This window comes from Podarcis gaigeae (genome assembly GCF_964106915.1).
Source record: "Podarcis gaigeae genome assembly, chromosome: 7".
NCBI classification, from domain to species: Eukaryota; Metazoa; Chordata; class Lepidosauria; order Squamata; family Lacertidae; genus Podarcis; species Podarcis gaigeae.
The window spans coordinates 55,950,185-55,970,701 of record NC_139683.1 but is presented as its reverse complement, the minus strand read 5'-3'; the positions used below and the strand labels follow the sequence as shown (position 1 = coordinate 55,970,701).

The following is a 20,517-nucleotide window of genomic DNA, read 5'->3' as shown; positions in this document are numbered from 1 at the left end:
AGAATTATATAGTGGTTTTAAGAAATAAATGTCCCCAGCATTGTGAAATAATTTCCTTTAGGATATAATTGTAGATTAATTTGACAGAATTATCCCCTTTTTACCTGCCGGGTCACTCAAGGCATGGCAATTACTAACATCCAGGCCTCAGATCTGACACTCCCTTATGAGAGTGCCTTGAAGTTGACCCTTGTGCCAGTGAAGCTCCATAGCTCACCTGCAGCAGGTGAGATAGAGCAGGTGAGCAGTCCAGTGAAGAAAGGCAAACACCTTCCTACTATGGAAGTTTTTCATTGAACCAGGAGCCATCCCCTAGAATTAGTCCAGCTTTGTCTCACACTACATTCACTGAAGACCTTTGCTGGTTCCCTCAGTCCCCCCTCCCCCTTAAAGAAACTTAGCAGTCCATGTGGTATTTGTAGTTCTATTAGTGCTGGTAGCTGAACATTCCTCTTCAAGCAGGCCTTGGGCTGATTAACACTCAATGCCCCTTTAAATGTATAATGGGGGGGGGTATTGGTTTGTTGTTAATTTTACTATGGATTTTGTGGTTTGTATATTGCACCAGTAATTTTATGTTGTGAACCTGCCTGAGATCTGCAGAGTTTGTATAATTTAATAAATAGTAGTAATAATAATAATTTCCTCTGGACAATCAAAAGCACTTTACACCATTAGCCAACTGCTGAAAAACACGTGTGTGTGTGTGTGTGTGTGTGTGTGTGTGTGTGTGCCTCTCAGTGTCTCCAGTTGCCAGCCAACCTTCCCTGCTTCCTAATTACTATTATTATTATTTGTGTTTGTATGGTACAAATACCTTATCAGCGCTCCATTGCATTAACTGTAGTGTACTTGTAATAGATGGCTTTAGGAGATCACATTATAAATCTATCCAGCTTCTATTTTCCCCCCAGGTACACAGGTACAGAGTTTTTGCAGTGTCCATTGAACATCACTTTCAGGTTGTTTATATTCTGTAGGCTTTTATGAGGCTGCCTGCATTGTCCTTCAGCGAGTTCTAAAAGAATATTGTGATTGCAATATTCATATTTGTGGCCTAGACTCCTTTGAGAGCCCAACAAAGACATACTCAGCCTAGTGTCAGTTGTCAGTGTCATGTTAATAGTGCATTCACCACATTTCCAGAAAGTTTAGCTTGGCTGAAAGACTGGAGTATGGACTGAAGAAGACACCTCCTCAGCAATCTCAGTCATTTTCAGATATTTCGCTGCCATACATGGCTGTGGTTAAGTGAAGGAGGGGACCTTAAGGCATCTCTATAGCCTGCCTCTCTGCCTGTTAGTCAAGGTGATGAACAGATGACTTCTAAATATTACTGGGTACATTTAAGCATCCTTTCCTGTAGTGATTTACAACAAGGGGAAATTTTTGAGACAATGCTGTGTCTTATCAGAGAGCGTCAAAATTTTAAGTTTGTTCCTACTTTTATTCATTCTGGTTTTATATCGTTTTGTTCCAATTTGTTTAATCCCATTTTATTTTAACATCTGTTAAATATACAGACACATTCCTAAAGGAGAATGTTGTGATTTCCCTGCAAAATTCAGAATTTCAGGTTCATGCAGTTGCACATAATTTAATTTTGGTCTGAGTTATTGAGTTACTGATGTTACCTGGTTCTGATTTCATATGGATACAAACTTTCCATCGTTAACTTCTTGTGATTGCCAGATTACCAGATGCAAACAAATCTCAACCTACTGTATCACAATAATACAATATCTGCAATCTCACCTGAATACAGAATTTATCAGTAAAGCTAAACAAATTGAAGATGGGAATGTTACATGCAATGTCCCATTGTTCCAGGCACATTTTGCGACACGGAATTTATTAGGGCGAGCAGTTTCTGAGCTCTGGGTGCAGTACTGCACCTAAGATTTCATATTAAAATTGCAGAGTGGAAGGAAAGGAGGAGGTTTTTCTGCCTCCCCAATTCCAGCTACTCTTTGAAGACTGGTGAAGAGAATATTAGGAATATTAAGAATATTAAGAATATTAGGGGGAGGTGGGCAGCGGAAGGACTAGACCATGTGAAAAATGAACATAATGTTTTAGCTGCAGTTATTCATTTTCAAAATGTATTCTTGTTATTAAAAAGTGTGCCTAGACATTCCCTTGTTGCGCCCATAACCTAGGCTTAAGGTGCCATTTAGCTCCTGGCTTTCATATCTCAGTTTCTAACACTGGTTACATGGCTGGTTCATTTATTAGCATTGTTTAATTTCAAATCATTAATGCTCCCATGTCATCCCAGAAACACTCTTCAATACCATCTGTGAACACAACACAGAGGAGGGTTGTTGTTGTTGTTTTCATTTTCTGCTGCTAACTTCTTAAGATTATAGGCTTTATTGCTCTGCAATCTGCAATAAACTCAGAGCAGATGTTTAGATCTTGCAGCATTTCAAACATCCTTGCTTCTGGAATGTACAGGTTTATAGCTTCAGGGCTATGATAGATAAGGGTTAGGATTAGGCATAAAAATCAGTGCTGAAATAAATTAGTCTTTCATTCAGGAAAGTGGCTTTTATTTATGACATTCCTGTATTATACATCTGCATCTTGGGATTCTCGGCTATTTCTGCCTAATTGCTTAATGGCTGTACTAATGTCAAGTCAGAAGTGTGTAAGCAGTGTAATGAATTAATTTGTCTCTTTCACTTCTCTTGGAAGCATCAGAGCAGCATACTTGTTCTTAGTCTCTCACCTAAATCATGGCCTTGACCTACTAAGTCTCAGACACCTTGCACCTTCAACTTGCCTGAATATAATAATATTCGATCCAGACTTACTCATGTCAAAGCCTATGAGCTATGTATGACAGGCAGAATGATTGAAACATTCAATCCACTACCAGGTGGTAGTATCCCTCCACTCAGCCCTGCTTGGATCCAGCTGGCACAGCAAAGAGGTTTTTCTTCACCACCTGCCCCAGTCAGTGTGAATGGCAGGGCTGTGTATGTGGCAGTGGTTAAGATGTTCCATTAACAGTGGAGAGTGTAGGTAATCCTGGCCTTGATGGTCTGACTCTGTAGAAGGCAGCTTCCTGTAACCTGCTAGTGGCCAAGGGCTTCAATTGCCTCCTGAGTTTGGATCTAACCCTCAGTTCTATGTTAAAGCCCAGGAGGTTGGCTGCACTGCTCTTACAGCTATTTCCTGAGTTTGGGAAATGAGGTGGAGCCATTGAAAATCCTCACGAACTCTTGTGCTGCAAAATCAGAGATAACCATGATGACAAGTGGGAGCCAGTGTGGTGTAGTGGTTAAGACCGGTAGTCTCGTAATCTGGGGAACCGGGTTCGTGTCTCCGTTCCTCCGCATGCAGCTGCTGGGTGACCTTGGGCTCGTCACACTTCTTTGAAGTCTCTCAGCCCCACTCACCTCACAGAGTGTTTGTTGTGGGAGAGGAAGGGAAAGAAGAATGTTAGCCACTTTGAGACTCCTGAAAGGAAGTGATAAAGCGGGATATCAAATCCAAACTCCTCCTCTTCTTCTCCTCCTCCTTCTTCAATGACTTACTTAGAGCTATATAAATGGCAAGCAAGCACATGGAGAAAGCACAGAGACTGGGATGTGGTTCTGTTTTGACAGGAGAATCATTGAATTGTAGAGTTGGAAGGAACCCCAAGGATCACGTAGTCCAACCTCCTACAATGCAGGAATATGCAACCATCCCATACCGGGATTGAACCTGCAACCTTGGCCTTATCAGCACCATGCTCCAACCAGCTGAGCTGTAGAAGAACAATTGAAATCTAGGGACCCCTCCCCACTGATCTTATTCACTTTGTGTAATTTGAGGCTCCATGTTGTCTTGCAAATCCCCTTTGCCACCTTAAATTTGCATTGATCTCTCCCCTCTTCACTGTTTTCCTCATTTAATTTCTTATTCATCTCTTGGCGTCTTTTTGTACATTTTGTACATTTCCCTTCTCTTTGAAATATTTATTTATTGTATATTCCCTTCCCTCTCCTCTACGCTCACATACCTTGCACTCCCCCAATTCTGCTCTGGGAGATTTGGTGGGGTGCACAGTGTGAGGAGAGGGAAGGGAGGTTCTGCTTTGTGAGCAGAAGGTGTTCTGCGCACAAAATGGCTTCCTTGAATACAACGCCCTGTAAGTGATAAGAGAAATCTAGCCTTCTCAGAAGGTGTTATTATGTAATGTTAGAAAGCTTTTTTATATAAAGAGAGAGGAAGAGCAATAATTTATTTATTTTTGGCATTCAAAATTAATCGCCCCCATTAATTCTGCTTTTTTATAACAAATCATTCAAAATGCTCCGCTTCACCGGCATCTTTGTTTATTATTATTATTATTATTATTATTATTATTATTATTATTATTAAATTTGTATATCGCCCAATACCTGTAGATCTCAGGGCAGTTCACAACATAGAATGATAATATTAAAAAAAAACATATGAAAAAATAAAAAAGACAACCCAGTAACCCCCCACCCCCACCCCCCACCAAACATTTAAAAGGGCATCAGATGTAAATTAGCCCAAGGCCTGAATTTAAAAAGATCAAGATCCTGCAGATACTGAAGCAAGCACAAGAGAGCACTAGAACATCTGAGAAGCACTGTGGAAGGCGACAAGTTCTTGTCAGAGATTTCCCATAGCACAAGAATGCACAAAGCACCACTGAGACAGAAATAACTCAAGAAAGCTTTGGTTCATTTGGAGAACAATGGCTTATATTCTGGGTATATGTGGAAGAGACTTGACACGCCAACGTAAGTAAGGCTGCTGCAAAACAGCCACTTCCAGTAATTTTTAAGCTGTCATTTGTCTTTTAAAGCAAATGCATGCCATACACAACCTAATTCCATAAAACAGACTATGTTCACACAAACGCCATCTTTAACAAATCCATAACACTTTATAACATGTGTGTTGTTGTTACTGACCCACCCACAGTGACCCTTCCCCAGGGAGCAAGGCCTTACCCAAGAAAGATGACCAAACTGGACAAGGCAGCGTTCTGGGATTTAAAAAATTGGCCACAACTTTCTTTGGCCAACTGCGGTCCTGAGGTCAGGTGCAGCTGGCTTTTGTCAGCCGAGGTGGACCGGACTGTGGCCTGTTCCATTCCACCTGTTCTCTGCCTTTGAAGTAAGCAAAACCTGCTTAGTCCATGCAGCAACAAAGCAGAGATATAAGCATTAATGCTGCAATACAATGCACATTAACCTGGGTGTAAGTTCTGTTCAACTCAATGAGCTTACTTCTGAGAAGACATTGACAGGACTACACTTTGCATCGTAGTTGGTAGCCTTCATAAAGTAGTTGATTTAAGAGAGTGTAGATATATATGTGGATAGGCTCCCATTTTCATTTGTATTAGAATAAAATTAATTAATATAAACCTCACACATATAATATTTGGGTAATTAAAACACACCCAAACAGGTCATGAATCTCTCCAGCCAGCTGAGAGACTAGAAGATGTGCTCCCTATTCTTTTCATTAAATTGTGAGCAATGGACTGCAAGACATCTTAAGACACTGGGAAAGAAAAAATAGACAGTTGGATTAGAGTTAGGTTTTTACATCCTAATCTGTAGTAGAAAATTCTCACAACATCTGGTACCCTCTAGCAAATGAGCCAACTTCAACGTTCTGGTTTTGAGATATAAAGCCCTCCATGGACCTAAACACTCCATGGCTCTCCTTTTCCTGTCTATACTTGCTCAGACGTTATTATCTGGAAGGGGCGCCCTCTGAACTGTGCTTCACCTGCCAGGCCGCTTGCCTTCGTATGGTTTGTGAAGATTCTGTATGCTGAATAAGAGCATCCAAACCTAGAGGGGGAATCGCTGTGTAGCTATGTCCCATTAATTCTGTTCATTCTGTATCCAGTACATCTAACCAGCCTAGCAGGGCCACATTCAGCTTGGTGGGCCATAGGAACATAGGAAGCTGCCTCATGCTAAGTCAGACCATTAGCTCAGTCTTGTCTGCAGCAGCTGGCCAGGGTTTCAGATGCCGTGGATCAACCTGAGACCTACATGCAAAGATGACGCTCTACTGGTGAGCTGCGGCCATTCCCAGAGTCAAAATTTGGTGGGTTAGACTGCAGGCATGGCAAGGCCAAGTCAGAATTTCAACTAGGTTCTCACAGTTTCATGGCCAATGTGCTGCTTCCTATTCCATGTGGGCTCTTGGTGTCCTCCTGTGCTCCTGGATAGCTCAGTTGGTTAAAGTGTGGTGCCGATAACACCAAGGTTGCAGGTGTGATCCCCATTTGGGACAGCTACATATTCCTGCATTGTAGAGGGCGGGACTAGATGGGACTAGAGTATAAGACCAAGCTTTTTTAAAAATAATAATAATCAGATACCTTCAAAGAACTAAGCCCAGTCCTTTCGGCAGCTGATTGATTGCAGCCCATTGCCAAATGCCAGTCCATGAGCACCTCTTGATTAACGCCAATATTCCAAATTATGGCGGAACCAAGCACAAATCAAGGCTGGTCCTTGGCATGGACACACTCCCAGGTTGCACCTGTTTTGCCTTTCAGGTTGGCAGACACGGGCTTAAGCGGCACAGCAGGATGCAGTGCGCTCCCCAGATGCAGCTGGGCAACATTGTCAGAGGGCAGCGAGCAGCGGCCACCATTGACCCATGATGAGAGCCAGAAACTGACATCAGTAAATGTCTTTCTGTCAGTTTCTTAAAATCAGGGCTTAAAATTGAGCCAGGAGTCAGCCTCTGGACATGTTTTTAGGCTCCCCAGCACATGTGAAGAATTGATATAAACAGGGTCTATGCACATGTACAGAGTCTATTTTGTCCCTTCTAGGATTAGAGGTCAGACTTCAAAGCAGCATGAGCCTGGCTCCTGGTGTATTTCTCTGTAGAAATTAAGAACTGCCTATTTGCTGATGAATAATAATTTCTGACAGCTGCTCCTTTGCTGACTCTTGTAATGTACATTTTTTTCAGAACACTGAAGGAAAAGTGGAGGAAGCTGAAAACAAAGCGAGCCCCAAAGCAGACCGGCTCACCCAGCAACCCTCTGAGGACAACGAAGTATTTGGTATGTGACCTAAGTATTAGAGCCGTGGTTCCCAAACCCTTTCCCCCACTTAAAACTTGCTGAGAGTTTTGGTGTACCACTTAAGGCCCCACCCACCTCTTTTAGCAACTGTAGTGTGTTGCACTAGATTGCTTCTTTTATTTATGATATTTCGTATTGTAGAAGGTAGCACTAGATGCCATTTTAAAAGAAGCAAAGTTTCTGTGAAGTTGGCAGGTGTATGTATGTCATCATTTGATCACCAGCGCACTGGCTAGGGATGAGGCAAGCGATGTCTTTGCAAAGGAAGAAAATAAAGGGACAGAAGGGGGAGGTAAAGGGTAAAGGGACCCCTGACCATTAGGTCCAGTCGTGGCCGACTCTGGGGTTGCGGCGCTCATCTAGCTTTATTGGCCAAGGGAGCCGGTGTACAGCTTCCAGGTCATGTGGCCAGCATGACTAAGCCACTTCTGGCGAACCAGAGCAGCGCACAGAAACGCCGTTTACTTCCCGCCGGAGCGGTACCTATTTATCTACTTGCACTTTGACCTGCTTTCGAACTGCTAGGTTGGCAGGAGCAGGGACCGAGCAGCGGGAGCTCACCCCGTCGCAGGGATTCCTAGGCTCTGTGGTTTAACCCACAACGCCAGCTGCGTCCCTTAAGGAGGAAACATAGCTCTAAATGTTCAACATGATAATTGTGACTTACAATCCATTCTTATGCATGCTTCCACTCAGGTGGACTACAACATCCATCGCCCCAATTGTTAGCCCTACTGGAGCCTAACAGTATCTGGAAGGTCACAGCTTTCCCATCCCGGACTGAAAGGCTTCATTTTGAGTATTTACATCTTCCTACCCTAATGTTGTGGCAGAAGAAGTTTGCGTAGATGACAAGAGCAATTAAATTAGAAGAGGTGGAGATAGCATTTGGAGCAAGGGATGTGCATTTGTTCTGGCCATGTTAGGAGCAGCGTTAGGAAACGGAACTTCAAAATAATTATCCAGTGGTATATAATAATGTACAGTGAAATACAACTTCAGGACGGTTGCATAAGCACTGGAGAGAAGTGGAGGCAACAATTGCAACACATGGGAGTTATGCTCAGTGGTAAAGAAAGCTGGGAATAGGAAGTTATGATGCACTTTAACAGCATATTCTTGTATTACAACAGTGGCTACTGTTAAACATAATTCATAAGTTTAAAAGCTCTGTGGATATGTCATTTAAAAAATATGTTGGCGCAATAATAAGGAAAAACAAAAGTTATACGAAACAAGTGCAATAACTGCTTGGGGGGGAGAGAAAGAGATTGAGTATGTAGGAGGAAAGAGCGAAATACTGGAATCGTTAATAGTGCTTGATAACTTACTGCGCCTTATATTTTGCTTCTTAAGAGGTAGGTTTTTGCAGGAAACAGTGGGTTGCATTGAACTAACCTTTATTCAGAGTAAAGCAATCAGAGTTAATGGCCGTGACTAACTTAGATCCATTTATTTCAGTGGGTCAGCTGAGTAAAAGTTAGTTGAATGTTAGAGTAACGACTCAGAATAAAATAAAATAAAATGCAGTAGATATGGCAATGGCAATTACAGCTTATATCTGGGCTGCTTTTTGATGCGGTTCATTTATGTAACACATTCACTGCCATTCTCCAGCAACGGTAAACAAGATAAGGAAAGCAAGCACGAATGGAAGCAAATGGAGACACAGCAACTTACCTGATTAATTCTTTCATTGGCTGACACTGTTTAGTTGCCATGCAGTGGATGAAGGCTGTGAGGTTATTGCAGTTCACAGTGATCTGCTGGGCAGCTCCATCCATCAGCTGTAAGCGCAATTGTTCCTTGAGAACAAGTCTTCGCATTAATGCCAAATGGTGACAAACCAACACAAAGCTCATTCTGGTTAAGAGAGTGCCGAGAGGTTGTTGCAAGGTGGTGTCATGATCACAGCATAAACCTCCTCTGTTTTTATTCATTGTAAGGTGAGGATTTTACTAGTGCTGTTATGGACTGGCCAATTCCCAATGCTTAGTGACCAATATACAGAATCTAAGGAACGCTAATTGACAGACTCTAATCCTATACAGAAATATTAATTTCTATAGCATTTGTACAAAATGACATTTAAGTAATTCTGCCAATCAAATGCAAGTGTGATCAAAAGTAACATCTGTTTAGTGAACTTAATGGATTACTGTCAAATACATAAAAAGAGCATTTTTTTTCTGACCACATTGTTCTGAAAAGGAAGTGGAAATAATTTCTGACAGTAATGTGCTATGTAGGCAGTGAGAGATGATCGAAGTCTAATCATTTGTTAAAGGCAGCTGGCGGGACTATGATGATGATGATGATTCATTTCCTTTTTATACCACTTTGTATTTTGAAGATAAAAATCTCTAAGTGGTTTATAAAATACATTAAAATGTCACATGAAGCAACCCAGAGTGAAACATTACAGAAGAAAGCCAAATATACATTCAAAGCAATGTAATTAACTAAATTATTAACTAAAATATTTAGTTTATATTTAGTATAAACTAAATATTATCTTAAAGACTTCAAAATAAAATCCTACTAAGGTGATCATGTACAGAATGCACACTTAACACAGCAAAGTTAATTTAAAAAAATCTAAACATTTCTAAAGGAAGTCAAATATAAAATGCACATTTAAAGAAGCACAATTAGCAAGAAAGTAAAATACCCCCAAGCCACACAATCAATACTTTTAAATATATAATTTATGAATATTTTCCAAATAAAATATTGACCCTTTTAAGTGTTCTGAAAGGGGGGAAACAATCTTAAAAATCAAGATGGGATAGGGAAATGGGGCAAACTGAGGAGGTGTTGGAGGCTGCATAAAATGAGATTGGGAGCAGAATGCAAGTTAGCACCACCACTTCTCTGCTTATGAATACAGGTTTATAGTATTACTTTTTTGATCTGATGACTTAGTTCTTTAAAAATGCAAATAAGAATAATGAGTTTCTAACAAAGGAGTAGATTTGGGGTGCATGCACCTCCCCCCCACGAGGTGCATGCTATTGTTTTATTTCAATGCATTATACAGGGGGCTACGTTCAAAGGCAGTTTGGAAACTATAGCTAGTGCAGAATTCAGCAGCCAGATTTTTAACTGGAAGTAGGAAATCTGAGCATATAACCCCAATGGCAGACAGCATTGATTGCTGATTAGTTTCCTGGCTCGATTCAAAATGCTGGTCTTGGCCTATAAAGCCTTCTGTGACTCAGGACCCCAATACCTCAGGGAAGGGACTCCTTCTCCCCACGAACCTACCTACACCCTGCATCAATCATCAGGGGCCCTTATTTGTGTGCCCCCTCCAAGGGAGCTTCTGTGAGTGGCAACACAAAAATGGGCTTTTTCAGTGGTGGCTCCCAATTGCAGAATGATCTCTTTGGAAATGTGTGCCTGGTTACATCTTTGTCAACTTTAAGGTGCTAACCCTGTTCATCCAGGCATTTGGCTTTTAACTGGAGTCATGTGATATGATGATACCCTAGCTTGCATTGGTGTTCATCTTTTAGCAGGATGAGGCACGATTTATCCTTTTTTTCTGTTGGTGCAAGAGGGGCACATTTAGTCACTCAAGTTCTTTTATCGTTCTGTTGCATTTTACATTTCTCTATTATGTATGTTTTTATCATTGTAAGCCGCTTTCAGACATTTTTGTAGTAAGTGAATGCTATAAAAATAGTAGAAATAATGCTTTTGTGTGTGTGGTGGTACTCACTGCTACAGAGCTCTGTCACCTTTTTTTCTGCCCATGGCACCCATTGTGTGCTTACACCCACTTTATTAGTAACGGCTTAGGTCCTGGGTACCTCAGAGATTACCTGAACACTTATATCCCACTTAAATCATCTGCTGGGGTGTCATTGGTCATTCCCTGAGTTGGTGAGGCTAATTTGACAACGACAAGAAAATGAGCCTTTGGTGTCATTGGCCCAGTTTTATGGTATAATATTCTGTTAAGGGAGAGTGGGCACCTTCTGTGAGAATTTTTTTGGTAGTTGCTTTCCTCACAAACGTGACCCCGAATGACTTATAGAAATGTAAGTACAATAGTACCTCAAGTTACAGACGCTTCAAGTTACAGATGCTTCAGGTTACAGACTTCGCTAACCCAGAAATAGTACCTCGGGTTGAAAACTTTGCTTCAGGATGAGAACAGAAATTGTGCTCTAGCAGTGCGGCAGCAGCGAGAGATCCCATTAGCTAAAGTGGTACCTCAGGTTAAGAACAGTTTCAGGTTAAGAACAGACCTCCAGAACGAATTAAGTTCTTAACCCAAGGTACCACTGTATATCTACTAAAACTGGTTATAACAAACACAACCAATGAAAGCTTAAAAACACATCCTATGCAGATAGGAAAAAAACAGGCGATATCGGTCCTACCCCACTAAAAGAGGCCATTAATAAGGATTCTTTTTTTATCTAGTATAAGAGAACCTGCTTTTGTTTTGTTTTATAGGCACGTGGAGTGTCTCTTTAAGGACTGACAAGGAGGTCCACAGCAGAAATTAGTGTCTGGCATTTGGGGGTGGTTTTTTTAAAAAAAATTGAAATTGAAAGAGGGAAGTGAAAAGAACTAGTATTTTCCATCTCCATACAGTGACACTAGTGCAGAAACATCCTGGTGGCGACAAGACGGCAGTTCCTTGTGGGTATCGCAGCGGATCCTTGATAATGCTCTCCTTTATTTCAGCAGCATTCAGAGGACGATCGCTCTCTAGTGCCTTCCCTATGCTCCTCTCATCGCTTTTTATGGCTCCAGTGAAACGCCTGATTTATCAGGGTATTCTGAATGCACAGCTCAGCAGGGACTTTATAAAGACCCTCTATTGTAGCAGCGCTTAAGAACCAGTCCCCTCCCAAACTGGTTCAGTCTCTGCTACTAGCACGCCGAGCCACTTGGTGCTTTTCTGTGGACTTGAGCCTCATTCTTCCACTGCACATTACAGCAATGGCAGCCTGTGCATAAAGAAGCCATTTGAAGCACAGCTTCCTTTTTAAGATTACAAATCAAGGAAAGGGCAACTCGTTCACCAGCAAGTGTGAATTAAGAAATGTAGCATGACTTGCAGTCCCTCGTCTGCTTCGTGAATCAGGGCGATTCACGGGGTAAAATCGCAACATAAAAACACGACATACGAAATAAAAATAAAAACAACCCAATAAATCTCCCCAAGCACATTTTAAAAGGGCATTGGGTGTGCATCAGCCAAAGGCCTGGTTAAAAAGGAACATTTTTGCCTGGTTTAAAGGTGTATAATGAAGGCACCAGGTGAACTTCCCTGGAGAGAGCATTCCACAAATGGGGAGCCACTGCAGAAAAGGCCCATTCTTGTATAATAACTGATCTCATTTCTGAATAAGATTCAGAAATCGCTGAGAATGGGGGTGGCTTACTGAACACAGGAGGATGCAAAAGCAATGCTTGCTCCATCAGTTGAATAATTAGTCTTTATAATTAGTTCTGGAGGTTAAAAGGTAAAGGTAAAGGTACCCCTGCCCATACGGGCCAGTCTTGACAGACTCTGGGGTTGTGCGCCCATCTCACTTAAGAGGCCAGGGGCCAGCGCTGTCTGGAGACACTTCCGGGTCACGTGGCCAGCGTGACATTGCTGCTCTGGCGAGCCAGAGCCGCACACGGAAACGCCGTTTACCTTCCCGCTGGTAAGCGGTCCCTATTTATCTACTTGCACCCGGAGGTGCTTTCGAACTGCTAGGTTGGCAGGCGCTGGGACCGAGGAGCGGGAGCGCACCCCGCCGCAGGGATTCGAACCGCCGACCTTTCGATCGGCAAGTCCTAGGCGCTGAGGCTTTAACCCACAGCGCCACCTGCGTCCCGTTCTGGAGGTTACTAATTATTAATTATAATTATTAGAATAATTATAATTAATAATTAGTAACCTCCAGAACCCTGTGACATTGTCCTTCCATGGGCAAAACATTTAGGAGAAGAGGAGCTGTAGCTTAGTGCTAGAGCAAATACTTGGCATGCACTAATGCCCCATTATGATCCCTGCTTTCTTTTGGCAGAGCTGGGAAAGACTTCTGCTTGAAACCTTGGAAAGCCACTGCAAGTCATTGTCAGTAGTAGGTGGACCAATGGTTTGACTTGGTCTAAGGCAGCTTCCTGTGTTCCTGCACAAATGTAGAAGTTCTTGTGTGGGGAGCTGGATCTCTGCCAGCACAGGAAGCATGACATGCCATGTAAGACTGGCCATAGTCAGTCAGGCTTACCAGTAAGGATGCACAAATCCATCTACTTTGACTTCTTTCTCCTTTTTCTAGTCATAAGAAGTAGCAAATTGTGATTAAGAAAAAAAGTTTTCATGAAAATTCACCAGGCACATTTCGCCTGGTATAGAAATTTCTGCATGCAGTTTTGCCTCGCGCCTGCATTTTTCACAAGCAATCCCTAACATAAAGAATTGTATGTACCTTTCACATTTAGCATTCCCTTTCCTCTATGATATTTTTTTGGAGAACAGCATTGCAAACTTCAAAGAAGTGCAAAGTTCAAAGGATTCTCATTTTCCGGAACAAATATGAGAGCCAAAAATCATGTGATTCATCCAGGACTCCCCCCCCCCCCCCGGGAATCAGCTGCATGATTTGGGCCTATGGGATGTTACAAGCAAAAATCATCTCCATGTACATGCTGAAGTAGGCTCTGGACTGCCCCTGTGAACAATATCTTAACCAGCTATAAAAGTAAACTAAATACTGCTGTGTCCTAAGCTGCTAAAAGAGGCAGCTCAATAAATGGTCAGTATGGTAAAATTACACGAGACTCTCTTATTAGCAATTATAGCAATGAAAATAATTACTATAAAAAAACCATGCTGTTTCTGTACAAATGTTCCTTAAGCAATTGAAGGCCAAAGCCTAGCAGTTTTCTCTCTGTGTGTCTTTAAATCCCTTTCTGAGCAAAGGCTTTTTGATTGACAGGCTCATATCCAAGCGCTCCGGGCAGTTTGAGATTCATAATATTTTTGCATTGCGTGGATGATTTTAAAGCAATTATTTTTTTATGAGAGGGCAATAGGTGGCTTGAAGTTGGAACAACAAAATAGTCTGCCTTTAGGGTAAAAGCATACTTATGAGATACTAGGGCAAAGCTAGACATCATGGCAGAATACCCATGGTTTTGTCCAGAGCTTGTAATTCCTGACCACGGCTGAAAGTATCCACTCCCTCATTGAAACGAAACCATAATTTGTCATTGGAGTTTCGCTTTTGTTCCTTCCCGCTTTCCCCTCTGTGCTGGATAACTGGTTGGCACATTTTAGTGTATCAAATTTGGTGACTGCATGTGCATAGAGTTGAATGAGGGTCATTTTTCTTCTGTTATTAATGCAGTTATATTTCTGATACTTTTTCACATGCACAATCTGCTCATGAAATTCAGAACTTTGAGAAGTGCTGGTGACCACCAGTTTAAACAGTGTTAATAGGGAGGGGGAGACATTCATGGTGGGCAGGTCAGTTAATGTCCATTTGTCATGATTGCTAAATGGGTGCGCCATTTACGGAAGCATGCCCTGGATTTTTTGGTATCCCTAGAGCAGTGTGGAAGGGTTAGTGATTCCTACACTGCGCAGTGTGAACTCTCAGTGAGCTCCATGCGCTCCCACAGTGCAGGAAGTAATGGCAGAGAGTCCCAGCAGTTACACAGAGTTCCCTTTGTATTTTGGGTGATGTGGCTAGAGAGGCGCTGCTATTGATCTGCGACAAAATCCTTTTTTCCACTTTCTTTGCCTTCTAGGCAAGCCCCATTCAATGAAGTAACCCAGCACTATCTTAATTAATTCAATTTGTATCCTGCATGGATTCTGCCATTCCTCTGGATCTGATTCAGTACCAGGCAGTCATATTTGCATGAAAAATGCTTTATTGCAAAAATGACATTGGAGGCAGCACATGATGTTAATCAAACCAACACTCCTTTCTGACAAGAAAAAAAGAAACTCTTTATTCATTTTTGGCTATATAGTTTTTGTGCCTTGTCTTGCTGCCATGCATAAAAAAGGGAGGGGGAAAAACACCCTCTTAGCATAATAATGGTATATGCATTATGGGATGTGATACGAAGCATTTTCCAATATAGGTGTCCTTTGCTTCCAAAGAATATGAGAAGTGAGGTGTTCCCAATCTTTCAGTACATTTGAAGATTATGAAATTAAATTACATTATATACAGTGATAAAATGAACAGTTCCTTTTGCCCTAGAACCCAAGCGCATATAAAAGGCATCCATAATCATTTGCCTGTATAGTGTATGCGGTCCTTTTAAATACGCATTGGTGGCAATAATGCAGAATGTGAAATTTCTCCACAGCCTTCAGCTTGTAATTTCAGATGGAGAAAGAGATCTGAAACAAACCGATCTCTCATGTCAGTTAGCTGTCTTAACTCTTGGTCCAAATCATGGATTCTGTTTCTTGGCTTCTAGCAGATAGCTTCAAAGACCCTCACTGTTTCAGAATCCTCCACAGCAATAGCCAAAACCTTTTGCCAAGTATGCAAAAAGCCAACCATAGTGTGAGGTGCTGACACTTCAGTGCATACGACAAAATAAGTGCATTGGAAAAAGCAGGCCAGTTGCACCTTTATAATAATAATAATAATAATAATAATAATAATAATATTTTTTTATTTATACCCCGCCTTTGCAGCTCATTATAAGCTCTGCACTGTGTCATAGTCCTAATGACACAGAATATCCCTTTGACCCAGCTAACACTCTAGCAGCGAATTCAGCCCTATTTAGAAATGAGCAGCAGATCCATATTCCCAAGGGGAAACTCAATTGTCAACTTTCTGCCAAAGAGTGGCTCGCACCTATGTGAACAACCCTTGATTGAATTCTCACTACTTAATGACTTCACAGCTGAAAATGTGCTTTGGCTCCATTGAATAGCATTATGTTTGAAGCCACGTGCAAGATCAGCTTGCAATATTTCATCTATAATTACTCAGCCATACATGCAAGTCACAAAAGAGATGAAACCAACGCTTGGGATGCTACCACCTTCTATCTCGCCCTACTTTAAAGCTTCAGAAATTCAGTATCTATGTAATGTACTTTTCCGTGTATAAGACTAGGGTTTTTCATTTAAAATAATGCTTAAAAGTGGGGTCGTCTTATACATGAGTAGTGCATAGGGTGGACGTTTGATTGGTTGCTGCTGTGGCTGTCAGTGGCTATTGTGCGTGTTATTGCTTGCTGCATCAGTGGGAGTTGTTGATTGGCTGACGCTGTGGCAGTTAGGTGGGCGGTTTGCAGCTTCTGCCATCGAGGGGACAGACGAGAGGCTGATTTTGTGGCGCATGCTCAACAACTCTGGGCAATCCTCCCCCAAAAAAGCTCTACAACTTTGTGCTATCTTCCCCCACTTTCTTAAATTTGAGTCCCCCAAAATAGGGGGCATCTTATACATGGGGGCGTGTCATACAAAGAAAAGTACGGTATGTTCTTCGGTCGCTTTCTCCTGCCAGAATCTCAGGAATATTGGATAAATCATGAGTCAGCACACTCTAAATTTACCAATCCATATACACTCATTGGGGCAAGGCATTTGTGTGTGTACCTTGCACTAAGTAGTATAGACAACCATATATCTGATTTCTACCATCTCCCCCACTCCTTTTTTGCATGGAGAATTATTGCACAGATGGAGAGAGTGTGTGTAGAGATTAACTAATTTGTTGCAGTGTGAGCTTTAATCAACAAGAGTTCCCTTCAACAGATGCATGAAGTGTTGTCCTCAACTAACAACAAAGATACTTGTAGCACTTTGAAGATGAAAAAATATGTTGCACATAAGCTTCCATGAACTTGAGTCCACTTCATCAGATGTATTAAGTGGAACTGAGAATAACACTTCATACATCTGGAGAAGTGGGTTCCAGTCAATGAATGTTTATGCCATGATAAATGTGTTAGTCTTTAACTAAGGTGCTACAAGGCTCTTATGACTGGACCAAGGAATTACGAGGAGAGACCCGGGTGGTCTTATGGTGAACAGGGAGACCTTCATGCCCCATCTCTTTTCTGGGCCCCACAACTCCTGTCAAGCAAGTCTCAATAACATTCAAAACCCAGGCTAAGGCTCTCACAGCCCAGAGCAACTGCCCTTCAGAAATGTCCACGCTGTTGGGGACAAACTCCGGGCTGGGCAATCTGCTTGAAGATGATGTTTCATTTTGTTTGCAGAAAGGTGTGGTTCTTCCTTTGGGCAGCCCATTACATTGTTGTTAATAGCTCGCAGCAGTGTGCTTTGGTATCACGAGTCCAGATTAGTAATTAGATAGGAAATGGTAAATTACCCTGCTTTCCTACACCACCTGCTCGGTATTATATTCTCACTTCCTATATATTGGCAGCTGTGATGGCAGACAGCTCCATTTCAGGCTGGATTTGCCCAAAGGGTTGGCATAGGTTGATAGGCTTAATATAAATGCCTGATAACGGCTTGGATTGACAGTAAAACCATTAATTTCCTATTAATTCTTCCTAGCTTCTTCTAGTTTGGGCAGTGCTTAGAAGCTATCATTTCTCTGTTGGAAATAAATCAGTGTCCTCTTAAGAATACGAATGATAAATCAGTGTCATGAATGCAGAATTGTTGTTATTTTTTATTATTGGCACTTCTTTGTTTTTTTAAAAAAGGAAGTGTCAATACTGATAAATGTGCCGTGGGCGCCAGCCCACAATGGCTGCCATGGGCAGCAAAAAAGAAAAAAGAGGTTCCAGTACTTTGTATCAGTGAGTACTGTAAAAAACAACAACACATTATTATTATTGTTGTTGTTGTTGTTGTTGTTGTTGTTGTCCTCAGGTTACTGTAGTATCTGACTGACCTTTGTTTGCATGTGTGAATTATATGTGCAAAGGCAGGCTTTGGCAGGTAGAGCGGATGAGACCAATAGTGGGTGCAGTGCTCAATAATGTAGTTTCTTTAGAGGGGAGAGAAGGGCAGATGGGGCTCATCAACCTGGCAAGGGAGAAGCAGAACTCTGATCCGAAACCTCTGCTGCCCTGTGGGATATCTTAGGGAAAGGAAAAGGCTAAGGAGTAAACCCAACAGAAATATGGAGTGGAGTCCCTAAGACAGTTGGATGGCACCTTTTGCACCTCCTCCTGGCAATTCCTGCAGCCAAGCTGTTGCCAAACATATTGCTGTGCTTTCCTTTGTACCACATCAGGAAAGCCGAGAGCTGATCTTGTCATCTGTCCATACACCCTGCCCAGGCTTGTGCCCTGGTGTGGTCATTTCAATGCTGCTAACGCAGCAGTTTGACATCGCCCCCAGAGGGACTTCATTGTATCTCAAGACGGATGGATGCCAACAACATATAGCAAGGAGGAGGAACCTGCCACCCACCTGATGCCATTGGCTTCCATCATCCTTGGCCATTGTTTCATGCCAGCAGGGGCTGATGGGAGTTGGAGTAAAAAGAACATACCTGGAGGGCTATAGGATCCCCATCTCTATCCTATACAGAAGTACCTCAGCTGTGTGCAAACCAAGCAGTCAGTGTGGTTGGCTTTGAAAATGTTGGCCACTAATGGAAACAAGGGAATGGGATCGTGCAATCATCAATCCCCTTTTTCTTCTATTACAAAAAAAAAGAGACATTTGTGAAATATCTGGAAGGTTAAGCAGTATTTTCGTTGTGTGATAAGTCATTTGAGCAATTTCCTGCATTTTGTGTGGTATTCAGGGGGCAGAGCTGGTTTGAGCAACTTCTGTTTCATGCCTTTTCTGCCCTCATTCGCCTCCTTTGACAGGAGGTCATCCAGAGCTCAGACCAAGAGAGTCAGTAAGCACCTGCTGTCCAATCTCCTAATCTCCCTCGCAAACAAACTTTCAGAATGCCAGGTGTTAATGATCACCAGTACCACCCCCTAAAAGGGCTGTAAATACACAGAACTCCAACATTTTATGGCTAGAGGACACAGTACTACAGTCACAGAACATTGTTTTGGTGTAGATGGGGAAAAGTATAATCACTGTCGAAAAAAACAGTGACATTTGACTGGTGCTGTGGGAAATCTGCTACAATTTTACTTTTTTTAAAAAAACTAAGGAACAAACTGAAACTATAGCACTGTAAAAGGTATATCTGGAAGGACTCTAAGACAACAGAAATGGTAGCTAGATAATACAGGAAATGGGTTTGATCCACTTTTTGTTGAGTACTTTGTTATGCCAGGAGATGTTGATGTTGATAACGATTTGTTATGTTTTTACCCCACATCTTCTTCCAAGGGAGTCAAAGGTGGAGATGGGAAGCCCTGGATGGTAGATATTCATTATGTATCTGTAACTGAGTTTGGAGGGTATGGAAGAGACTTTGTTGATACGTAATTCATACTTTGATGCTCCATACAGAATTAATGTCAGCTCACATCTTTGGCATTCTGTGATATATATGTTATAGCAGGGGTAGGCAACCTAAGGTCTGTGGGCCGGATGCGGCCCAATTGCCTTCTCAATCTGGCCCACGGACCGTCCGGGAATCAGTGTGCTTTTACATGAGTAGAATGTGTCCTTTTATTTAAAATGCATCTCTGGGTTATTTGTGGGGCCTGCCTGGTGTTTTTACATGAGTAGAATGTGTGTTTTTATTTAAAATGCATCTCTGGTTATTTGTTGAGCATAGGAATTCATTCATCCCCCCCCCCCAATATATATATATATAGTCCGACCCACCACATGGATGGCGGACCAGCCCATGGCTGGAAAAGGTTGCTCACCCCTGTGTTATAGTATATGTCAGTAAAGACGATGGAAATTGTTTTATAAGTGAAGCTAACATTGTTTTTAACCAATGATGCAGAAGTTTACATTAGCCATTTCAAACCCATTTGCTACTAAAATTGAAAGTATATGCTACCACATCAAAAATGGTTGAGTCTGATGACACTTAACATCAGCAAATAATAAAGCTAATATTTTGTAACTTGCCTTTCTTCCAGGAGTCATAAGATTAGTTTCACAGCACTTTTCTATAGTTGAAATGTTGTCTTGAGTGGGGAGTGTGTTCTTTTCCAAAATTACAGGTCTATTTGAGTTTATCACCTTTAGCTAGCATACCTTTTATTATTACAAATTATGTAATATTGCCACAAGCAATATTCCAGAGACTTGCAGATCCCATAAATTAAAGACTATGGTCCACAGACATAATGCATTGTTTTTCTTGGCTACTTTCTTTGATTTTAATTCAAAGTAGCTTTCATTTAACACAGTGAGATTTTTTAAAAAATTAAACATTTGTTTTATTGCTGTGGTAATTTATTTCATAACCACAGGAACTCAACACCAAGCAAAACAGTGCAAAACAAACACCATTAAGGAAATCAAGGACACTGCATTAGTTGCTCCCAAAGGCCTTTCTGGAAAGCCAGGT

General features: G+C 41.7%; 1 protein-coding gene across 3 annotated transcripts in view; it reads left to right on the top strand.

The window, feature by feature from the left end:
• Positions 1–20,517, top strand: part of MBP (myelin basic protein) — a 97,480-nt gene that overhangs the window by 34,784 nt on the left and 42,179 nt on the right. For all 3 annotated transcript variants that reach the window (XM_083747038.1, XM_083747039.1, XM_083747037.1), the window contains one exon: positions 6,979–7,072. In XM_083747038.1, coding sequence (XP_083603164.1) covers positions 6,979–7,072 — 94 coding nt within the window. The remainder of the gene's footprint in view (positions 1–6,978; positions 7,073–20,517) is intronic.